Below are 22,089 nucleotides of genomic sequence, written 5' to 3'. Positions count from 1 at the left end.
TTTCCTGGAGTTAAGGTTACCAATTGTCCTAGCTTGCCTGAGACTCAGAGGTTTCCCAGAATGCAGGATTTAAACCACATTAAGTTAAAACTGGCAAAACCCAGGTAAACTGAATGGTTGCGAATTAGAGAGTACAATTTGACAAAGAAAGGTTCCTGTTCTCACTCTCTGGCTCGCCTTCCAGACATATGCAAATGTATTTTTATTATTCGTGACAATATATTATATAAACAAACAAGAAACCCTGTCTAGAAAAAGAAAATAAACCTACATGTTAATAACATTTCTCTTTGGGTGGCAGGACTATGGGTGTTTTTTTCCCACTCCTTCTTGTTTTTCTGTAATTTCCAAACTTTCTATAGTGAACACTTTTATATTGGTGAAATCAAAAGCTTTAGTTTTTAAATTTATGGCACAAAAAAATGGGTAAACAGTATCCATGCCAAAGTTGTCTATCTCATTTACAACAAACATCCTGAGATATGCTTTCCAGAAGCAAGAGAAAAGGCTCAACTCTGCTTTTGGGTAGACCTTAAAAAGAACAATCATTTTTTCATAACAAGGTGTCACCAGGCCAGGCACAGTGGCTCACATCTGTAATCCCAGCACTTTGGGAGACTGAGGCAGGAGGATCACTTGAGGCCAGGAGTTCAAAACCAGCCTGAGCAACATAGTGAAACCCTATCTCTACAAAAAATAAGAAAAATTAGCCAGGTATCATGGCATGCACCTGTAGTCGCAGCTACTTGGGAGGCTGAGGAGGGAGGATAGCTTGAGCCCAGGAGTTTGAGGCTGCAATGAGCTATGATGATGCCACTGCCCTCCAGCCTGGGTGACAGAGTGAGACCCTGGCACTAAAACCAAAAAACAAAAAACAAAAAAAAACAAAAACAAAAACAAAAAATGGGTCACTAACTGAATATCCCTAAGAAAGCAAACCAAAGAAATAAATGACCTGGCTTTACTTCTGCCAGGCCACAATGCACTCTTCAAGCAAAGAGTTGAGTGTTTGCCACTGACCTTTCTCGGAGAAGGGGCTGATCCAGAGGGCTGTGAGAGCTGAGATGCTGGGAGGTGGCAAATGAAGTTTCTTGGTGGAAATCGGCATCCCCTTGGTTACTGAGCAAGGGCTTTCTAAACTTACTTGAACCTAAAGGTGATGGTGACTCATTTCTTAAAACAATCCGTTCATCTGGCTCTTTGATAACCTGGGTGACAATGTGCATTATTCTTTAGCTGTAGTTTTTTTTTTGTTTGTTTGCTGAATTTAGAGCTGGGGGTGGGGTGGAACAAGGAAGAGAACTGGGTGTAAGATGATAGACTATCTGTCCCAGGGACCCCCTGCAATTAAGAGAGGAGTTGGAGTAGAAAAGACTAGTGATAAAATGCTCAGGAGTCAAGGTCAGGAACCTTGAAGGAATCAAAAGTCTGTACGTGTGGTATATATTAACAAGCCAAAATAAACTCATGCTGTGAACTTTGATTTCTGAGAACTAGGGATTAGTGGGTCTAGGAAAAATACAATCTTTAAATGCTACGGCATAAGAAGCCTTGTATACTCAATTTTCTTTGCACACATCTATTCTCATGTTGTAACCTGGAAGTTCGAGCCTTCACTTTGACAAACCAATTAAACTTCAAGAACAAGTGATTTACCACCTCTATGTATAAAGGTATTCGATTAGAGAAAAAGCAATGAAAATCACTACGGATAGTTATTGGGCCTAGATACACTCCCCTTGGTGAGTCATCCTATAAATGAAAAGAGCTGATATGAGGGGCACAAACAACTAACCCCAAAGCAAAGTATACAGTGGAGCCTCCTCTTTACGTAAACGCTAGTTAATCTGTAACAATTCCACATAAGTAGCACTAGCTAGAAATAATACTTTCTACTGCTGATTGGAGAAAGCACAATAATTGACATAAGATAGCTGAAAATAAATCATTTTATAAATTCTACTTCTAAAATTACCTTTACGTTAGCTGCAAGGCTGTCAAGAGAAGAAGCTAGAAGAAAGAGGAACAGGTGTTTCAATGACTCATTATTACCAGTTAGCCCTAAAACTGCTGTTCATTTATTCCACGGCAGTACAAAAATTTTAGACAATGAATGAATTATTAAAAAACTTAAATTCTCCCTTATAAATTACACTATCACTTTTAAGTCTCCCTTGAGCCACAGCAATTCTATCTATGAGGGTTTTTGTCCTTTTGAGGTCAACGATGAGGTTGTTTTTTAACAACAGCACATATGGAAAGGGAAAGTGTAAAAGCAAGTTCTAAAGTGAATCAGTAAGTTCAGTAACCTTAAGCAGCTAAAAAACTCACATTTGCCCAGGTGCCCAGAGCCTAAAAGAAAGCAATCTGGGTCTAAATTAAATTTATAAACTCTGCCTCTTCTGCCATTCTCCTTGGTTTTCATGGAATCCTATTTATGCAGAATCTTTTGAGTACATTTGTCCAACGTAGACACAAATGCTATATTGAGACAATGAATGCATAAGAGCTTGGAGAAACATAATGCAGCAAAAATGGAAATTATGATTACCCTAAGTATCATGATAAGCAAATAGACCTAAGGCCAGAGAATGGTAAGGATGACTAGCAAATGAAATAATAAATACACATAGAGAAAACCTAGACTAGGTTGGATTTTTCCAGGTTGAAAAAAAATGCTTTTGAAATGAGTATTTGTAAGGCGAGACTAAGGCCACCATGGCTTCCCCCAGGATGATTGGGGCTCAGGCAGTGACAAAGGACGTTTCCTAAACTGCTGATTCCCCCATGCCTCTGGTAGTAAGAAGGAAAATATAAAAAGGGCTTTTTTAAGCCTGGTCATTTTCATATCCTTTGGGCACACGTGTGCTCCATCTTGTCCCAGCTGGGTAGGGAATCAGCAATACTAAGGTCCTTTGCAGTCATCACGACAAACCTGCCCTGTGGCCCAGTAACTTCCTGGCTACTGGTTTTGAGCACTGCCTTTCGCAGGAGGTTTGCCTTCATTCCTGCCTTCACTCCCTCGCTTCTCAAAGTGCAGTCCACGGACCAGCAGCATCAGTATCACCTGGAAGCTCGTTAGAAAAGAAGGATCCCAGATCCCACCCCAGCCTTACTGAATCAGAATCTGCAGCTTAGCAAGATCCCCAGGTGATTCAAATGCACATTCAAGTTTGAGAAGCACTGCCATATTCTACCTTAGGCCTGGATGAATGAGCTGACAGGTGACCTAACCAAAGGTCTGGTTTGAAAGCTACAGGGATTCCAAGGATCTGAGCTCAGAGGTCTGAACGTCTTCTCTAAATGTAGGTACGGCCAAAACTTGATGTGTGACCTGTACACACACTGTAACCTTTCTGGAACCTTACTTCTCCACCTGCCAGGATTAAGAAAAGACAAAGGCCGAGACCAATGTGATATGTGAGTCCCATCATAATAGAGCCAGCATTAAGCCCAACTTGTCCTCCCCCAGAAAGGACATTTGGTGCTGCTTGATTTCACCATAATGGGGAAGGCAGTCCTGCTGTTCTAGGCTATGCGGGTGATTTTCAATTCAAAGAACTTTAAGTGTCAGAGGTGATGAAGCACTTTCTGCTTCAAAGCCGGTACTTGGTCAGCTGCCATCAAACAGTCACCACAACCTAAGAACACTGACTTGAGTCACCACAAGAGAGTCTGCAGCCCCTAAAAGTATAAACCTTTAAGCCTAAAATAGGGAACTCTGTTGTCAGGGACAGCACAAGTCCAATTCTACCAGGAGGCAAAAGAGTAGGCCACCACCATCCCTTTCTAGCTTAAGGCTTTTGATGAAGTTCAGGAATGACTGGACTTCACTGCCATGACCTTCACTATTGTCACGATTCACATATTTCAGTCATTAAGGTAAGAGTCTGTAAGGGATTCCTTAACCCAGTGACTCTCCATGTATGGCCCAGGGATCTCCCCAGGGGTCCCTAAGACCTTTCAGGAGATCTGCAAGGTCAAAACTATTTTCATAATAATACTAAGAAATGATTTGCCTTTTTCACTCTCATTTTCTCGTGATTTTACAATGGAGTTTTCCAAAAGTTACCATGACATGTCATTACATCACCATTCTGGATGGCTAAATGTATGCTAGTGTATTCTTACATTTCAAAAATTTCTCAGTTTTACTTTCTAATGTGCTAAATATTGACAAATATTATCCACATCAACAAACACTCTTTAGGGTCCTCAGTAATATTTAAGAAGGCAAAAGGGTCCTGAAATCTAAAAGTTTGAGACACCCTGGCTTAACTAACTGCTTTAGACAGAACTGGCTCCCCTCCTTGCTGACAGGGAATCTTATAAAGCAAATATTATGTCTTCTGATCACCATCAATCTCCTGCTCTTTCCCATCCAGAAAAATGGAAAGTCTTATCTGTTAGCTATTAATGGTGCCTTTGCAAGGGTTCACACCAGGACAAGCTGCTCTCTGCCTCTCCAGCCCTGCCAAGGAACAGCTACAACCACAGCACACTGGTTAGCAACACCACTCAGAACAGTCCCCTTCCACAGCGAAGGGACATCACAAAGGGACAGCTTCTCAGCCGACTGTGCTTCATGAGACCACCGCCCTGGAAACGGCACAGCTGGAACTGTAAGAATTAGGCCCACAGCTTCCAAAGTAACTTGTGATTCCTCAGAATGAAAGATGGTAGTAAGTAGGACACATTTTTTTCTCATAGGGAAATGTACAAGAGTAACAAGAAACTCGAGTACCTCTTCTCAATGGAAATGGAAAGTCTGAAAACTTAGATTTTCTTCTAGACTTCCGCAAATGATGCTCCAAAATATTCTCACCAAAGGGCTTTGCACTGTCCACCTGAAAGTAAAGAAAGAAATAAGACTTAAATCCACCATAACTTGTATTGCGCTCTCCTCCTGGTGGGGAACCTGCAGCTTTCAGGCCACATGTGACCCTCCAGATCCCCAAGTGTGGCCCCTCAACAGAATCCAAACTTCACAGAACAAATCCCTTTATTAAAAGTATTGGTTCTGTAAAATCTGGATTCAGTCAAAAGGCCACACTCAAGGATCCAGAAGGCCACATGTGGCTCCAAGGCCACAGGTTCCCCGGGGACCCCTGGGTCAGAATATGGGCTAAATGTTAGCATAAAGAACGAAGGTTGGACACATTACATTCTAACAACTGGTAAGGAGAGAGCACAGAAAGAACCAGTGAAGCCTTATTTCATGATCTTTAAGAACACGACAGAGTTTCATGTTCCTTAAACAGTATAAGCAGTGACAGCTTAGATGGGCTTCTCCGTGATAGCAGGGACTGCCACAAGGTGACATCTCAGCCTTCCATATTCTGTTCCCATTTGAGTGTCTATGTTCTTGAAAAAAGAATAATGGTAACTATATTATTTGACTTAAGGTGATTGACCATGTTTTCCTAAAGAAAAATAGGGCAACATGATCTGCAAACATTTCAAAGTACTTGAATTAGGGAGTTTTCCAGAGTATCTACAACATACAGTTCCCGGATTTTTTTTATCTTGTTTATTTCTGTTATTATTTTTTTATTTCAACAAGGCAGGTTATAATGTTACTTTCATTCTACTTCAAGAAATACATTGACTTGAATTTATAGTCTTTATGACCTCAGGTCCTCTAAATTGTAATGCTTCTACTTAAGGAAACATCACATACCATCAGGAAATCTGGCTGAGTGAAGAATTAAATACATAAAATCACTTATAAAAAAGCTTGGTGGCCGGGCGCGGTGGCTCACACCTGTAATCCTAGCACTCTGGGAGGCCGAGGTGGGTGGATCGCTCAGGGTCAGGAGTTCGAGACCAGCCTGAGCAAGAGCGAGACCCCGTCTCTACTAAAAATAGAAAGAAATTATATGGCCAACTAAAATATATAGAGAGAAAAAATTAGCCGGGCATGGTGGCACATGCCTGTAGTCCCAGCTACTCGGGAGACTGAGGCAGCAGGATCACTTAAGCCCAGGAGTTTGAGGTTGCTGTGAGCTAGGCTGATGCCACGGCACTCACTCTAGCCTGGGCAACACAGCGAGACTCTGTCTCAAAAAAAAAAAAAAAAGCTTGGTGTTCCTCCATAGCTTGGTCAAAAAAAAAAGCTTGGCATAGTAAAAGCTGTATAAGAATTTGTTAAATAAAATAAGTATCAAGCAAGTTTTAATTCCTTAAGAAATCTACCAAGATTTTAAGGTTATTTAATAATGCATGGACAAAAATTTATATTGAATGAAATAAATCAGATTTATTTTCAATAAAATGAAATGAACTCAATTCAACAATATTTTTATAGCACCGTGTTTAAAAGATTGGGCAAAAAAAAAAAAAATCAATTTTTGCCAGATATCTTTACCCAGGCCACCAAGACAACAGTTGTTCTTAATTTTGTATCTGTAGGTAGATAGTATCTACAGATAGACAGCTATTCTGCAGTTTCTAGCCAACAGCTCTGTTCCACCTACAAACCAACTCTTTATGTGCAGCCATCTCAACAGCACCTTGACTTTGAGACTTACCACACTTCATAGCTTGTGTCTAATACACAAACATCACCACTAGTGACTTTAAGTCAAAATATCAACTTAATGATACTATCAATAGTTAAACGTTCTGAAGAGTAAGTCATCAATTAGAACACAAAATGGTGTTCAGAGTATGAAATAATATAGAAACTTCTTTTAATGTCATGTTAAGTGGAATATATAGGGAAATTAATCTCTATGTGCAGTGTAATTATTTTTGTGGAAAAAATAAAGCCTATAAATCAAAAAAGGCAGAGAAAACACATCAAATTAAACAATGATTTTATTCTATTGGTGAACCAATGGGTAGTTTTTTTCATGAAGTTGTCTATATTTTCCATTACTTTTATAGTAGTGAACTAGTGTGATTAAATTTGTCCACTACTTCCTGAGGGCTAAATCTAAGATGACTTAATTAAGGGTTTTGAATACAGTACATCATTGCTTCTCCCTGCAAATACACTTTTCCTCCTCTTCAAAGTATGGCCACTGAGCACCAATCTCATTAAGAAAACTCAAGCAGTTTTCACTAAAACCGATGAAGCTTTCGTTTTGCGTTGACATAGAAGACATACCAGCCTTTGTTATGTGTCTTCAATCCCTGTCAGTTCACTGACTTTTCTGGATAATGGTGAGTTATCATGTGTAGAAGTTATATTATGTTAATAATTTTCAAAAATTAAAAATAGTTTACAAAAGCAAATCATGTAACCGAAACATGTGTATCCCATAATATTCTGAAATAAAAAAATAACAAAAATTTAAAATAGACATTGTTGATATTCACTGAGCAAGTCCTCTATATAAGAACCTCTATAGGAATTCCTGATAATGACTCTAGGAAATGAACATACTCTAATCACAGTTATTAACTTTATCCAATTTGAATTCCCTCTTTCTTTAATATTACCCATTTACTTTTATACCCAAACCTTCCTTTATTCCACCCTCATCCATACCCTTCCCATTCCAAAGTACTCCAAAAAATAATTTTAGGCTCACATGTCTAACTACAAATGGAGGCTTGCTTCCTCCAGAGATTTTGAAATGATTTCCCAGGTTCAACTGAGCTGGCTGGTCCTGGAAGAAACGTCTGGCAGAACAGGGAGAGGGTGCCCAGGATTGCATGCCTTTGGGCAGTCTGTCGATATTATTCTCTTTTGGCTTCATCTTTGTATTATTTAAGGGGAATGTTGGTCCACGTGATATAAATAAAGGCCTTTGTGACTTATATCTTTCTTCCTGAAACCAAAACAAGAAAAAATATTTTTTAAAAATAAAAAAAATGAAAGAAAGGAAGAAAATTCAATCAAAACATAACTGTATTTAATTGAACTTTTAAAAACTAAGGTAGAAGATTGAACATCTCAGATTTACAAAATATAAACTTAAGAAAGGACATTTCTCTACTTAGTTTTTTTACAGTTCAACTTAACATCAATAGTATTTGTAACTTGCTAGCATAATATATTTCAACTAATAACAGTGAGATTTATTTGTATTAGGGGAAAGTTACAAAGTGTCAGACAACCCCCAGGCATAAATAGGTATTAGACAATTTGGCATGTACTTGGGTCCAGCAATTTTACTTCAAGGAATTTGTTAAAAGGAAATAACTATAGCTATGTGTATAGCTACAGAAATGCTTAGCTTAAAAATTAGAAACCAACTGTGTTGGTGAGGAAGCAATTGCCTCTCAGCTGCAAACCCACCTGAGCTCTATGATACTGGGCCAGGGACTCTGCAAACCCTCTTTCTGCTTCTCTAGCTGGTCTCTGTTAGGCTCTGCCACTAGAGGGCGCTAAAGAGACTGCAAGGCTGGAGGAGACGAGACCGGCTACTTCCGGTTTTGTACTCAGTAGTATCATCGCAGCAACCATTCTTCACCTTGGAGCTGCAAATGGTTCCAGTCTATAGTTATTCCTCCCACGATGGCAGAACTAGCTTCACTGCACTCCTTCATACATACCAGCACCAGCTGTCTCTGAGCCCCCTGCTCAGAGATTTGAGTCTAGCCCCACAGGAAGATTTGAGCTTCCCACCAACTCCTGTGGCACCGGCAGTGAGCAGCACCCCTCCTTAGGGGCGGAAGTCCCAGCTCATCGGACTCCCACCTCTGCACTCCTGAGGAAGCACCCAGGAAAGCAACCCCTCTCCAAGGGTCTGGGCCCCATTCCGTGTTCTTGATGACCCCTGTGTTCTTGAGGGGTAGAAACTAACTGCCTCCTGCAGTTACTCTGTCACGTCAGTGTCCCCTTCTGTCTTTCAGTCCTTCAACTCCTACTTAGCCATATTTTTTTTTCACATCAAATCTTTCTGCTAAAATAACAAATCTGGTTTGGTTTCCTGACTGAACTCTGACTGGTATATCAGTTAAGTGCTCAACAAAAGGAAAATGATTGGCCATACAAATTATAGTACTTCCATACAATGGAATACTATGAAGCCATGAAAAATTGTCTGGCATGATACTTAAGGCCATGAGAAAATGTTCATGGCATATTAAGTGAAAAAACAAGGGTATAATACGTAGTGCAGTATGATCCCAATCTAAAAAGTGTATGTCTGTGTGTATATAATATACTGAAAAAATTAGTCATGTTCATCTCTCAATGGTAAGAATGACAGATGATTTTTATTTTTACTTTGTCCTTTTTGCTTATCTTTATTTTCTAATTTTCTAAAATAAAGTGATGCTTTTGCTATAATAAAAGCTATTTGCTTAAGAAGTTAACACTTAAAGGAAGACCTATATTAAGAACTTAAAACAGGATTAAAAGGGTAGAATGGAAGAGAAAGAAAGACTAAAACATCACCATGAACACATCACAAATAAATTGGAGTGAACAGAAGATAAAGAAGGAGAAACTAAAAAGCAGCTAAAGCCTTTCTTAATCACTGATCTCCCATTATATGAGTTATTATGCCAGAAAAACTGATAGGTTTGCACAGGTTAGTGGCCTTTCTCACGCAGTACCCCTTAACCCACAGCCCACATTTTCAAGGCATTTTCTAGAACCAGAGGTAAGATTTGGGATAAGCATTTTGTTTTACTTATTCATTTTACTCTTCCTTGTCCCAAAGTATTTGGAGAAGCCTTACAAACCACCTTCACTCATTCTCCATCGTGTTCTAGAAAGGATTTTAAGTGGCTACAAAATTATGTTCAACAAGATAAAAGCAAAACAGAAAGAAATCAAGGAGAAGGGGGAATTAAATTAGAGTTCAAGAAAAGAGTAAAATGGTAGTCACACACATGGGTGCCCTTTGGTAAGACCCTTCATGCTTACCAAAGATGGACCACAAACACAACTCCGTCTGGCTCAGCAAAAGAAAGCAGGAAACACTATTGTTCCTAAGATCCATAAAGATCATAGAACAACAGCAACCACAAAATCTAACTAGCCTACTTACATCCAATTTGTGATTTTAGCTTCTGAATCACCCTATTCTACCAACTACACTGTGCTGCCAAACATGTGTACCAAACATATTCACTCTAATGTGAGAGGCTGAGCAAATAGTTGGAATGCAAAAATTCAAGCCTAGCGAAAACGTTTCAGGTTTCTGTTTGTTCAGTTGCACCTCAGCTTGGTAAACTGAGTTTGGGCTAAAATTCTTTAAATTTGGAGAAAATTCCTGTCATTTCTATCACTGGTTTTTTGATTATACTTACAAGAAATCTGTTTCTATGCAGAAACACACATTCTCTGATGGCTGTCCTTGTAGAAAATTCTATTTTGGGAGCAATGCCCTAAAAATAAAACAGCATAAAAGAAGCAAATAAAATTACTGGAAATAATTGCCCATCTCATCCTAACTTGAAATCATGCAAGAACCACATAATCCACACACATTCTATTCAAGAGGCTGAGGCAAGGGGATCCCTTGAGGCCAGGAGTTCAAGACTAGCCTGGGCAACACAGCGAGACCTCATCTTGAAAAAACTTAGCTGGGGATGGTGATACACACTTATAGTCCCAGTTACTTGGGAGGCTAAGGCAGGAGGATCACTTGAGCCCAGGAGTTTGAGGCTGCAGTGAGCTATTAATATAATGACACCACTGCCCTCTATCCCAGGCAACAGAGCAAGATCCTATCTCTTAAAAAAAAAAGCCACACACATTATCTAAAATATTATGTAATAAGAGTAAGAATAGCTAAACACATTAATATGTATTATGTACCAGACCCAGGCCTTATTTTGTATATATTAACTCATCTAATCCTAGCACAATCCCATAAGGTAGGTCTTAATAGTATCTCCACTTTGTAGATGAATAAAATAAGACACAATTTAAGTATCTTGTCCATCTAGCAATGGCAGAGCTGGTAATTGTGATTTTGGCTCCAGTGTCCATGCTGTTAGCTACTCTAATTAAAACACTGCATCATGGCATTGAATGAGATTACCTACAGGGAGGGATGGATAGAGGTTCTCATTTCCTACATACCTGCTTTGAAAAACTTGCTTTATATTTTATATCAAATATTTATGTCCATTAGATCTAACTCTAAACTCATTTTGTTTCATTGATTGATACTTCTATTTTTTGCTCAGTACCATACTGTTTAAAATACTATGTTTTATATATGTATATACACCCCCTATCCTATTTACTTTTTATAACCCTATGAGGTAGGTACAATTATCATCACTCTATTTTATAGATGATAAAATGGAGAAATGAACGAAAACTGAAACAATGCAAATGTTCTTCACGGGTGAATCGATAAACCATGGTATATCTGTATAATGGAATCCATTCAGCAATAACAAAGAACAAACCACTGACACAAACAATTGCATGGATGGATCTCAAAGGCATTATTCTAAGTGAGAGAAGCCAGTCTCAAAAGGTTACATACTATATGATTCCATTTATATGACATTCTCAAACTAACAAAACTATGGTGATAGAGAACAGACTAGTGGTTAGGGTTCGGGGGAGGGTGTGTCTCTAAAGGGGTAACATGCGGGAGATTTGGGGGGTGATGGAACTATTCGATATCCTGATCATGGCAGCGATTTTACAAATCTATACACATGTTAAAATTCATAGAACTGTATGCCAAAAAAGCATCAATTTCACTGTATGAAAAAAATGCAATTTTCTTTCTTAAGAAATTGAGGCTTAGAGAGACATAAAGCAATTTTCGCAAAGGTCACATGGCTTATAAATGGCACAACAAGGATAGGAACTGGATTTGACTGAGTTCCACTGTCTCCTCTGAGCATGGCCCCTCTGCTCCACTCTCTCCCAGAGAACACCACTTGGCCGAGTTATTTCTTGTCCTGAGGGTACCTTCCCTTTCTTCCTTCCCCTCCAAATCTTGGCCATCTCTCAAAGCCTGGCCTCACCCTAACTCCTCCAGGTAAACCCATAGATCTCTTCTTCCTGTCTCTGATATTTCATTTTCATTAATATAACTTGCACTCAAAGTGCTTCCAGAAAGGATTTGCACCAGCGGACGCCCTAGAGAGAAAGAACACTGACACATACTGCATGCTTGCTACATGTGCGAAGTGCTGTTAGGGGCTTTCACAGGTGGGCTCTCATTGAATCCTCACACAACGTGTGCAGCAGATTGCTGTATCCCATTGTACACAGGAGGGAACAGGCTTGGGGAGGTTTGATAGTTCTCCCAGTGTCACACAGTTGGTCAGTAGAGCCAGGATTTGAAATTCTGCCACACTACAATGCCCATCTTCTTTCCATTACCCCGTGCTGCCTCTCCAGAAGCCTAAGGAACCAACTAGTCAGCTTGTTTCCCGTGCATGCATCCATTCCTGTGCACCCATCGTGTCTATGCAGCGAGTCCTTACAAGCACAACCAACATCCTTGGCTGCCTTTTTTTTTTGCCTCTGGAATGCACAGTATGCCCACAAGAGTGCAAGGCCCGGACTGCCAACTCAAGAAAATATTTCTGGGCTTATAAACACAGGGGCCCAGTTGTTATGCAGAGCCAGACAATCCAAGGGGACATTTGAGTGCTTGGATTATAGGCATGAGCCACCGTACCTCAAGGGGACATTTGATAAAGAATGTACTGGCACAGCCTCATCTCCTGTTAACAAGATGACCCACGGGAAGAAGAGGGTGGAGAGAGTTCCAGGGTCCACAGAGCTACTGGTACTGGTGGAATCACAAGACTCTCACATGTGTGCCAATCCCCAGGTCCCCCATGGCCCAGTAGCCTGAGCCTGAACAAGTCATTTCTTGAGCCACAGACGTGTGCAGTTTTCTCATTGCCTCATAGGGAAGCAGTTAATACTCAAATGACCCTCAAATGACAGCATAATAAATAATAACAGCCCACATTTATTGTGTACTTAATAACTATTTACCAGGTATACATATGTATATACATATACACAAATATGTATACGTAAATGCTATACATATATTACCTCATTTAACACTCACAATAATCGTCCTATAAGGGATGTACTACTACAGTCCCATTTTATAGATGAGGAAACTAAGGTACATAGAGATTAAGGGATTTACCCCAAGTCACACCGCCGTTAATGACAAAACTGGGATTGAACCCAGACAATCTGACTCCATACTTAACCACTGTACATGCAGCTGCCTAATAGGTTTTCAAATCCTTGACCTACTTGCTTAGAGAGGAGGAGAGACGTCTCCTGCCAGTAAGGAATCTATACCCTGTAAGACACTCTTATTTGCCTTACGTGACCACCACTCCTTGCAGTGACTTACAGATAATAAAGAGGAATGTGTTTTCCTTTTCAGACAGGGCTGCTTTTAGCATAGCATTACAGTTTAGAGATGAAATTTAGAGACTGTATCTTTTCCAATCTCCTTAGCAATGGTATGACATTGATAATGGTTAAGTCAATAAGAGGACTTAACTGTCATTTTTCTAGTATCATTAAAGAAAAATAATAAATTATCAACTAAAAATAATTTTTAAAAAGTACTCTTTCTGCTCACTTTACAAATTCAGTCTTAACATGACAACAGATACTATTTCTACCAAAAAGAAAATTCTTGACCTCACCAGTGGTGGGGGTGAGGGAGACTGTTAAGGTGTCCAGAGAAATAAAACAACAAAATAGGAAAATACAAAGAAAAAGTTACATTTTAGTGGAGGAAATAAATCTAATTATGAATGAATTGGTAAATTAAGAGAAAATAAATAAATGATTTGCCTCACCTGCACATGTAATTCATTCTCACTTCCTACAATATTAATGAAAAGAAATAGGATAGTGGACTAAAATAAATAGGAGAAAATTAGCATCATGCAGTGAGTAAGAGTGCAAACCCTGAAGCCCCAGAGGCCAGTGTGAGAATTCCTGCTCTATTACTTACCAGCTCTTTGACACTGAGTACATTTCTGAAACCCCCTACACCAGCATCCCCATCCAAAAAGGGGGAAAAAATAGTAGCCACTACACAAGGTGAAGGACTGAAGATTATCCTTGCTATGAGCTCACACAGTGCCTGGTATATAGCGAGCACACAGTAAACACCAGCTATGATTAAAACTATGGTGATTGGTTTTAAATATTTTGATTTATAGAACATTTGAGAGAAATTGAACCCTTCTATCTTTTTACAAATTCTTTAAAATATAGTTTGATTAATGTGATTAATTTAATTGTAAGAACCAATACTTTCATGTATGGGGATATTTCCACACATTTTTAAATCCCTTTCTTTGACAATTATCCTTGTTGATAAATAATTGTAAACACAACTTCCTATAGGTTCTTCTTCCTATTTATGCCTATAAAGTTAAACAGAGTTAACACTTGAGAAACTGTAAGAAAGTATGTTTCTCCTTGTCTTGATACTTAGCTGGATACCAGCTCAGTGTTTGTAGATGGCTTTTATTTAACAGAGAATTCGGGCAAACCAAAATTAATATGACATCTGATTCTCATCAGTTTTTATTCCCTGTCAGCTTCTAAAGAGCAATATCCCAATAGTTCAAAATAATAAAAAAGCAAGCATCTCACATGTACCATGGATACAAGTGATACACAAAGATGATCTTAGAGAAGCAAAATGGTTTATGTGATATTCACCAAACCCTCAAAGACAATGAAGGACTTAAAGTTATAGTCATTAGGAATTCTGATTAAGACAACCTTTGATGAATGTTTGCTGCTTGAAGTGTTAGAATTAGAAGGTCTGTCTTGATAAGCATCATAGAAACAGAGGTCCTGCATATTATATATCCTGCATAGGACTCTCAAAATGGAGACAACATTTCATCAAACAATAATAATTGCAATTCATGGAGTAATAAGGGTGCTATGCCCCTCCCAATCTCATGTTGAAATCTGATCCCCAGTGTTGAATGTGGAGCCTGGTGAGAGGTGTTTGGGTCATGAGGGTGGATCCCTCATGAATGGCTTTCGTGCCCTCCCCATAAGAATGAGTGAGATCTCACTTTATAGCTCAGGAGAGCTGCTTGTTTGAAAGAGCCTGGCACCTCGTCCTCCCTTTCTTGCTCCTGCTTTTGCCATGTGACACACCTGCTCCCCCTTCACCTTCCACCTGAATTGGAAGCTCCCTGAAACCCTCAAGAGAAGCAGATGCTAACGTCATGCTTCTTATACAGTCGTAGAACTGTGAGCCAAATAAACCTCTTTTCTTTATAAATTACCCAGCCTCAGGTATTTCTTTAAAGGAACGCAAACGAACTAACACAAGGAGAAAAGCTGAGTATTAAATATGGTTCTTGTAATTCACAAAGGTGTGGCCCTTAAAATGGAGGTCATCCAACATAAAAGTCAAGAAAATCATCGGGGTTGCGATGGAAATAGAAATCATCACAGATAACATCAAAATGAATGTTTTGAATTTGGGTTCAGATAATGCCCTCTAAATAGATTATCAACTGATTATCTGCTGTATCTTTTAAGATCCTTCAGTAACATCAATTTATGAGCCTCTGTTAGTTCCCCCTCTGTTAAATGGAGACCATAACCGGGTGGCCTTGGCTAACTTGACAACTGTTAGGAGAAAAATCATATGTAAAAAAAACTGAAATCACAAAATAAATGAGAGATAACATTACTACCATTGCTACTTTATTTAATCAACAGCTATGACTAAACAAACAAATCTTTCTGTTAATGTGCAATAAAAGGAGGTTGAAAAAAACAACCTTTTTATAACTATGTGATGATGTGAATCTGGCAATTAATTTAGCCTGATTAGATAATAAGACTTCTGTCAGATCAATAGTAGAAATCAGCATAATCTGTTATCCTGAGTTGGGCACCTAAACAGAACAACAGGGGCACCAACCAAGACGAAGCGAGCAACGATCAAACCGTCAGGAACACGTGCCCAGGCCCCAAGGTCTCTCCCACCTAAGGCCCAGATGGGCACAGACCACTTACTGGAAAACCTACAGCCGTCTTCATGAGCACCTCCCGACACATCCTCGGGTGTGAAGGTGTCAGCTTGGGCTCAGGGAAAAGAAAATCCCGTGTGTTTTCTTCATAATAGGCCAACTCGTCCCACGCTAGAAAGAAAGGAGAGAAACAATAAGTATATGTGTCTACACCCCCAAGTTTAACAAAATAAAAGTTCAGACAGATGATGGCAGAGATAATGCTCACATAAAATAGATACATTGATCTCAGTACCTGTTATTCAAAAGGAAAATCATTTCTACTACTTTTTATCTCATGGATAATTTTTAAAAGTCTTCCCAAGTCGTAACAGAGAAAAAAGACTAAAGGGTTGCTCCACAAGACTGAACAAAGAAGAAAATCTATCTTTCCAGCTATCCATCCATTCTTTCTTTCAGTAAGTGTTTACTAAAAACAAACCTTAAACCACGCCCTGGGGACAGAACAGGAATAATGCACACAAAGCTGACAGTTTAGACTGGGGTTCAATGTTTCTGTGATGCAGGGATGCGAATGGCCCAGGGAACACCTACCACTGTGGTTCTCAGCACGGGTGGTACCAACCCCAGAGACATTTGGGATATTTGTGGGGACATTTCATGGGCAGAAGCCGGAAATGCCAGGGTATCCTGCCGCACTCAAGACACTCCTGCACACTGAACAATTTTCCCCATCCCTGATGACTTTCTAATGTCCTGTCAGACATTCTTGTGGACTAAAATCCATTTTATAATTATCTGAGCCTAGAACCTATGTTACACATAAATACAAAGAATTTTTTGCATGATTTTAAAATATAGTGAATTTTCTAGGAATGCAGGTGCTGTATAAATCAGGGAACAACTGTACTCTGTTTTGTTTGAATCTTTACCCAGACCTGTTTGGCATTTTGAAAATCATGTTACATGTAAATACAGTACTTCATTTTATTCAACATTTGCATATTGATATGCACATTTTATTATGAACCACTTTCCTTTTATTACCATTTCATATTATAGTTGAAATATATTGATTTTTTGCAGTGATGTGTATAAGCTGATTATATTAACTATGACTATTATTTTAAGTATGGTAAAAGGGATGCTACAAAATACTCATTACCAAAAGATCTTGGGTCTAACAGGATTGACAACTACAGAGCTGAAGGACAGAGAAGCTGCCACCTGAGCCATCCTCCCCTGCATGGCAGGTGCCACACAAGCAATTTGGACTGAAAGTGGACCCTGCACAGAGCACCAGCAAAAAACTAACTGTAGCCAGTGAGGTAGTTCTATGTTTGGTGATGCCATTTTACTTGTGAAAAGAATTCTGATGAGGTTATCTTTTTTTTTGTTTGTATATCAACTGTAGAAAATAATTGACCTCACATCAAATAATATGATGGATTAATTTCCTCTTCCTACTTACTCCATTTAATATGAATGTTTGGGTTCTAATGAGGAGAGGATCAAAGTGCAAAAAGAAGGTACTCCATATTTTTTGCCATAATAGCATTTCTTTCCACCCTTCCCTTCCAGACACACTCCAGCCACAAAGGACTAATGATGTATCTTCCCTCCTCTGTAATGTACTTCCATAGTGTATGCTATTCCTTCCTCTCATCCTGCTGAGATATCGTTCATCTTTCAAGTTTACCCTAAATGTCTTACGGTATCTCCAAACTAATAGGTGCAAAATAGAAATCATGATTTTTTCCTACACATCAGCTCTCCCCTAGCCTTCTCATCAGAGGAATCAGCACCAGTCACTCAAGCCACAAATCTAGGATCCATCCTCGATTCTGCCCTTTCTCTCACTGCTTATATCAACGATTAGCAAGTCCTGTTGACACTATTACCAAAATAAATATAAAGCTGGACAGGGGACACCTTCTCTCCATTTTCACAGCTACAACTCTGGTCCACCTACCTCTCCTGGACTATGACCTTGGCCTCCTAGTTGACCTCCCTGCTTCCATTCTCCTGCACTCAAATCCATTCTCCACACACTGTGATGCTTTAAGTATATCAGACTGTGCCTTTCTCCTGCTTAAAACCTTCCAATAGGCTTCCCATCATATGAGAATAAAATCTAAGCACCTTGCCCTAGCCATCAAGATGCATCAAGACTCTGTATCATCAGGCCTCTAATCACCTCTCCTACTTCATCTAATGCCACTATCCCCCTTGGCCGCTCCCTGTCATCCCTGCTGCCCTTCTTGCTGTCCTTCAAACACACCAAGTTTGCCTCTACATTGGAGTTTTGCCCTATTGTTCTTCTCCTTGTAATGTTCCCTCCCCCGATCTGTACATGGCTGGGTCCCTCCTATTGAATGTGTGACACGTTTGGTTCAAATGTCATGTTGCCAGAAAGGTGGCAACCCAACCCAAAAGGGCATTCTTTCCCCTCCACTCCCTATCACATCACCCTATTTTACGTGCAACATAATATTTATCACTAATTGACATTTTTGTTCATGTATTTATTTATGATCTGCTTCCAAGAATGTTCCATGGAAGCAGTGACTTTGTCTCTTCTGTTTATCATTCTGTTTCTGGCAGGGCTCTCCCTAGAGAGGTGTGAACTCAGAGTGGTTCAACTAGTACAGGCCCCAGCCAAGACAATCACACCTGAAAAGGTGCCACACTGTCAAAATCTTTCATAGGCCCCTTGAAATATCACTAAAGACAGACATTTTTAAATTGAATTTCAAGCATGTTCAGAGGAGAGTAGTGAAGATCTTGGACACTGCCCCCAAACCTGTGGAACAGCGCTTGGAATGCAGTGGGTCCTGGATAAATGCTTCTGGAATGAATTAATGTGAGGATTAAAGTGAGATGACTTAAGTGCCTGCTTACATTAGCCACTCAATAAGCATTAATTACCTTCTTTGAGACCCAGTTTCCACAATCACAAAAAAGAGAATAAATGCCAACTATAAAAAAGACAGAATAAATGCTCTCTAAAATCTTTTCCAAACCTTACCCTTCGAAAATTCATTTTCAATATTTTTTTCATTTATACGTTCAAGAAATACTGTATTCAATACTGCACCTACTATGTGCTAATAGTTGTAGACACTGGATATATACTAGTAAACAAGATGGATATGATTCCTGCCTTCCTGGAGCTTAGAGTCTACAAGTATTGAACAATTATACAACTAAATGTATAATTAAAAATTACAAGTGCCATGGTGAAAAGAAGCAGCTTCCATGAGAGTGGATTTCTGGGAGTAAAGAGATAGAGAGGAAGATGGGGAGGCAAGTAGGAAGGTGGGTGTGATTCTAATATCAATCTTGTGCTTCGGCCGGGCGTGGTGGCTCACACCTGTAATCCTAGCACTCTGGGAGGCCGAGGCAGGAGAATCACTCAAGGTCAGGAGTTCAAGATCAGCCTGAGCAAGAGTAAGACCCCGTCTCTACTAAAAATGGAAAGAAATGATCTGGACAACTAAAAATATACAGAAAAAATTAGCTGGGCATGGTGGCGCATCCCTGTAGTCCCAGCTACTTGGGAGGCTGAGGCAGAAGGATTGCTTGAGCCCAGGAGTTTGAGGTTGCTGTGAGCTAGGCTGATGCCATGGCACTCTAGCCCGGGCAACAGAGCAAGACTCTGTCTCACAAAAAAAAAAAAAAAAAATCTTGTGCTTCATGTACTAGGCTTCCTCATCTGGACTTCCTTTACTCATCTGGACTTCCTTTTCCATCAGTGCTCCCTTTACAGTGCTCCCTGTGATGGGCATAACTGCCCCCACTTTTGTGGGCCAAAGACAGACTCTTCCTCCATCCAGAGACTCTGAAGTGCAACCTGAAAATGGGAAGTGATGTGCCAATTTCCTCACCTAGCAACAAAATACAACTCCCCCCACCCCAAGCATATGGTATAGAGGTTAAGAACTCAGGTTCTAGAGCGAGAAAGCGCTGGGTTCAAATCCCCGCCTCACCACTTACCAAATATGTGACCTTAGGCAAATTATGTAAACTTCTTAAAGTCAGTTTCCTCTTCAAGAAAATGTAAACATCATCATAGTACCTGCCCCTCAGGACTACTGTGAGGACCGATGACAAACGTGTGTAAAGTGCCGAGCACAGTGCCTGACAACACCTGCCCCCATCCAGATTGCTCCCTGACACCAGCCCAGCAGTGACCTCAGGACTTCTCTGGTCTCTGTGACTAGCATTATGTTCCTACTGGGAACAAACACCTGGATGCGTGGTGTGATGCTCTACACAGTAGGCTGCTGTTCCTTTTTCCTCTTTCCTTTCATATAGTTTTGGCTACCTATTGTCACTGCATCTAAAATGATAGCTACTAAATTATTATTTCTATATTTAGCAAGGATTCAGATAAAAATAAGAGATTGGAAAATTGGAAGTGAGCTCATAGCTTACCTTTGGAATCATAGGGATAACAATAGACTGAAACAGGGTTAAACAAATGGGAAGGGATGTGCCAATTTACAATTAAACAAATAAGTAGAAAGCTGTGAAGCTTTTCAATAGTCTCTGTGGTTTCTACAGATCCAAACTGCCAGCCAGCGTGAAAATGTCAGCACACTAAGGGGATGTTACAGCAAGAGCCTCGGTTATAAATAGTAAATATATTCACAGGCTGAGCAAGTCTCATAGGCCAAGTGACGTATCTGAAAGAACTCAGGGTTCTTAATAAGCTAACAGCATAGACAGTGACATCATCAATGCTATCAATGAAAAACTTCTCCCCCCAAAAGGAAACAAATGAGACTTTTAGAGAAACACATTTTTAATAACAACATTGGCTTGAGAAATATCTAAAATTTATAGAGCATATCAGAAATGATAATGTGCTTCCAGATACAGGATCTCATTTGATTCCTTCTTCACAGATGAGGAAACTGAGGCTGTGAGAGTTTGACACCTGTCACAATGCCACGTGGCTAGCGATGCCACATGGCAAGTAGGAATTCAAAATCAGATCATCTGAGGCATAAGTTCTTTCCTTGCTGATGCCTAGTCAGCATCACTATGGAAGTGTAAACTCAAGCGTTGATTTAGTGAATGGATGCAAATTAAAATAGGCTTCTATAGTTGGATTGAACATACCCACATTGAAGGTATTTATTTAAGAGGTTAACAAAAAGAAAGCACCAAGCTCACTGTTGAAAAGGATTGCGCTGCCCCCCTGTGTCCATTCACTTTTTCCCACCTTTGAAAACTGAAGAACAGCAGCAAAATTATTGGACCTCTTCATTCTTCAACAATAAAGCCATATGCAAAGCTGGGTGTTACTACTCTTCTTATTAACTTACTTGTATTATTAACTTAATGGTCATAAAATGTCTTTTGACTTTAACAAGTGTGTTTGACAGTGATGTGGAAAATATATCAAACAATATAGTAACATCTACAGCAAAATGAAAAGGTAACAGTTTCAGCCAATGAAAAATTTGGTCCCTGAGAACCCAAATGCGGCCTATGTGGTCCCACAGTGCAGTCCACATGACACTTTTAGCAAATCATTTTTACCCAATTAGTTAGTATCAGGGACCAGCAGATCATGAGGGCTTGGCTCACTGCCGCTGCTGCGTGCCTGGTGCCACCAGCATCAAACTAGGAAGACAGTGTAAGTGTAGGCCGTGTGCAAGGTATGCCCACAATGACATATGTTGAACAAACTAACAGATCGATCTGCACTGCATCTGAAGCTAAGCCAAATTGTTATTTTGAGCAATTTAAATTTAATTCCCCTAAAACTACAATCTGAAATCGAAGGACTGTGGATAAAAAGAAAACAAGTTTAACAAAGCTCCCATTCTGCATCTGATTAACTTTTGAGTTACAGCCAGTGTGCATGCACTCAGCTCAAATATTCTGCAATTATTTTTTCCAAACAACTATTCTTGCAACCTTCTTTTCACAGACGGATCTCCAGTCACATGAAAAACATATGGCAGTCCAAGATATATTAAATTTTAAAAAGCAAGTTGTAGAATATGTATATTTAACATATATATAGGTGTGTGTGTGTTGAATATACATGCTCTGCAACTGACTTTTAAAACTTAGTATTTCTTGCCATGTTTTTCATGTGACCAGGAAACCAGGATCTAGTATATTCAACCAACCCTAAAATATATATACATACACACACCTATATATACTAAACACTAAATATATTTATATTTA

The 22,089-nt window shown here is 39.5% G+C and overlaps 1 protein-coding gene across 8 annotated transcripts in view; it reads right to left on the bottom strand.

Moving 5' to 3' along the window:
- SPATA6L (spermatogenesis associated 6 like) overlaps positions 1 to 22,089 on the bottom strand; it is a 48,630-nt gene that overhangs the window by 10,182 nt on the left and 16,359 nt on the right. For 7 of the 8 annotated variants that reach the window (XM_045563907.1, XM_045563905.1, XM_045563904.1 and 4 more), the window contains exons 5-10: positions 15,926 to 16,050; positions 10,213 to 10,290; positions 7,539 to 7,778; positions 4,745 to 4,847; positions 1,976 to 2,010; positions 1,021 to 1,208 (exon numbers count right to left, since the gene is read on the bottom strand). In XM_045563907.1, the coding sequence (XP_045419863.1) occupies positions 1,021 to 1,208; positions 1,976 to 2,010; positions 4,745 to 4,847; positions 7,539 to 7,778; positions 10,213 to 10,290; positions 15,926 to 16,050 (769 nt within the window). The remainder of the gene's footprint in view (positions 1 to 1,020; positions 1,209 to 1,975; positions 2,011 to 4,744; positions 4,848 to 7,538; positions 7,779 to 10,212; positions 10,291 to 15,925; positions 16,051 to 22,089) is intronic. The other variant, XM_045563908.1, reaches the window with a different exon arrangement.

This window comes from Lemur catta, chromosome 10 (genome assembly GCF_020740605.2).
Source record: "Lemur catta isolate mLemCat1 chromosome 10, mLemCat1.pri, whole genome shotgun sequence".
Classification (NCBI taxonomy): domain Eukaryota; kingdom Metazoa; phylum Chordata; class Mammalia; order Primates; family Lemuridae; genus Lemur; species Lemur catta.
The sequence above is the reverse complement of the archived record's forward strand: the minus strand, read 5'-3'. Positions and strand labels throughout refer to the sequence as shown.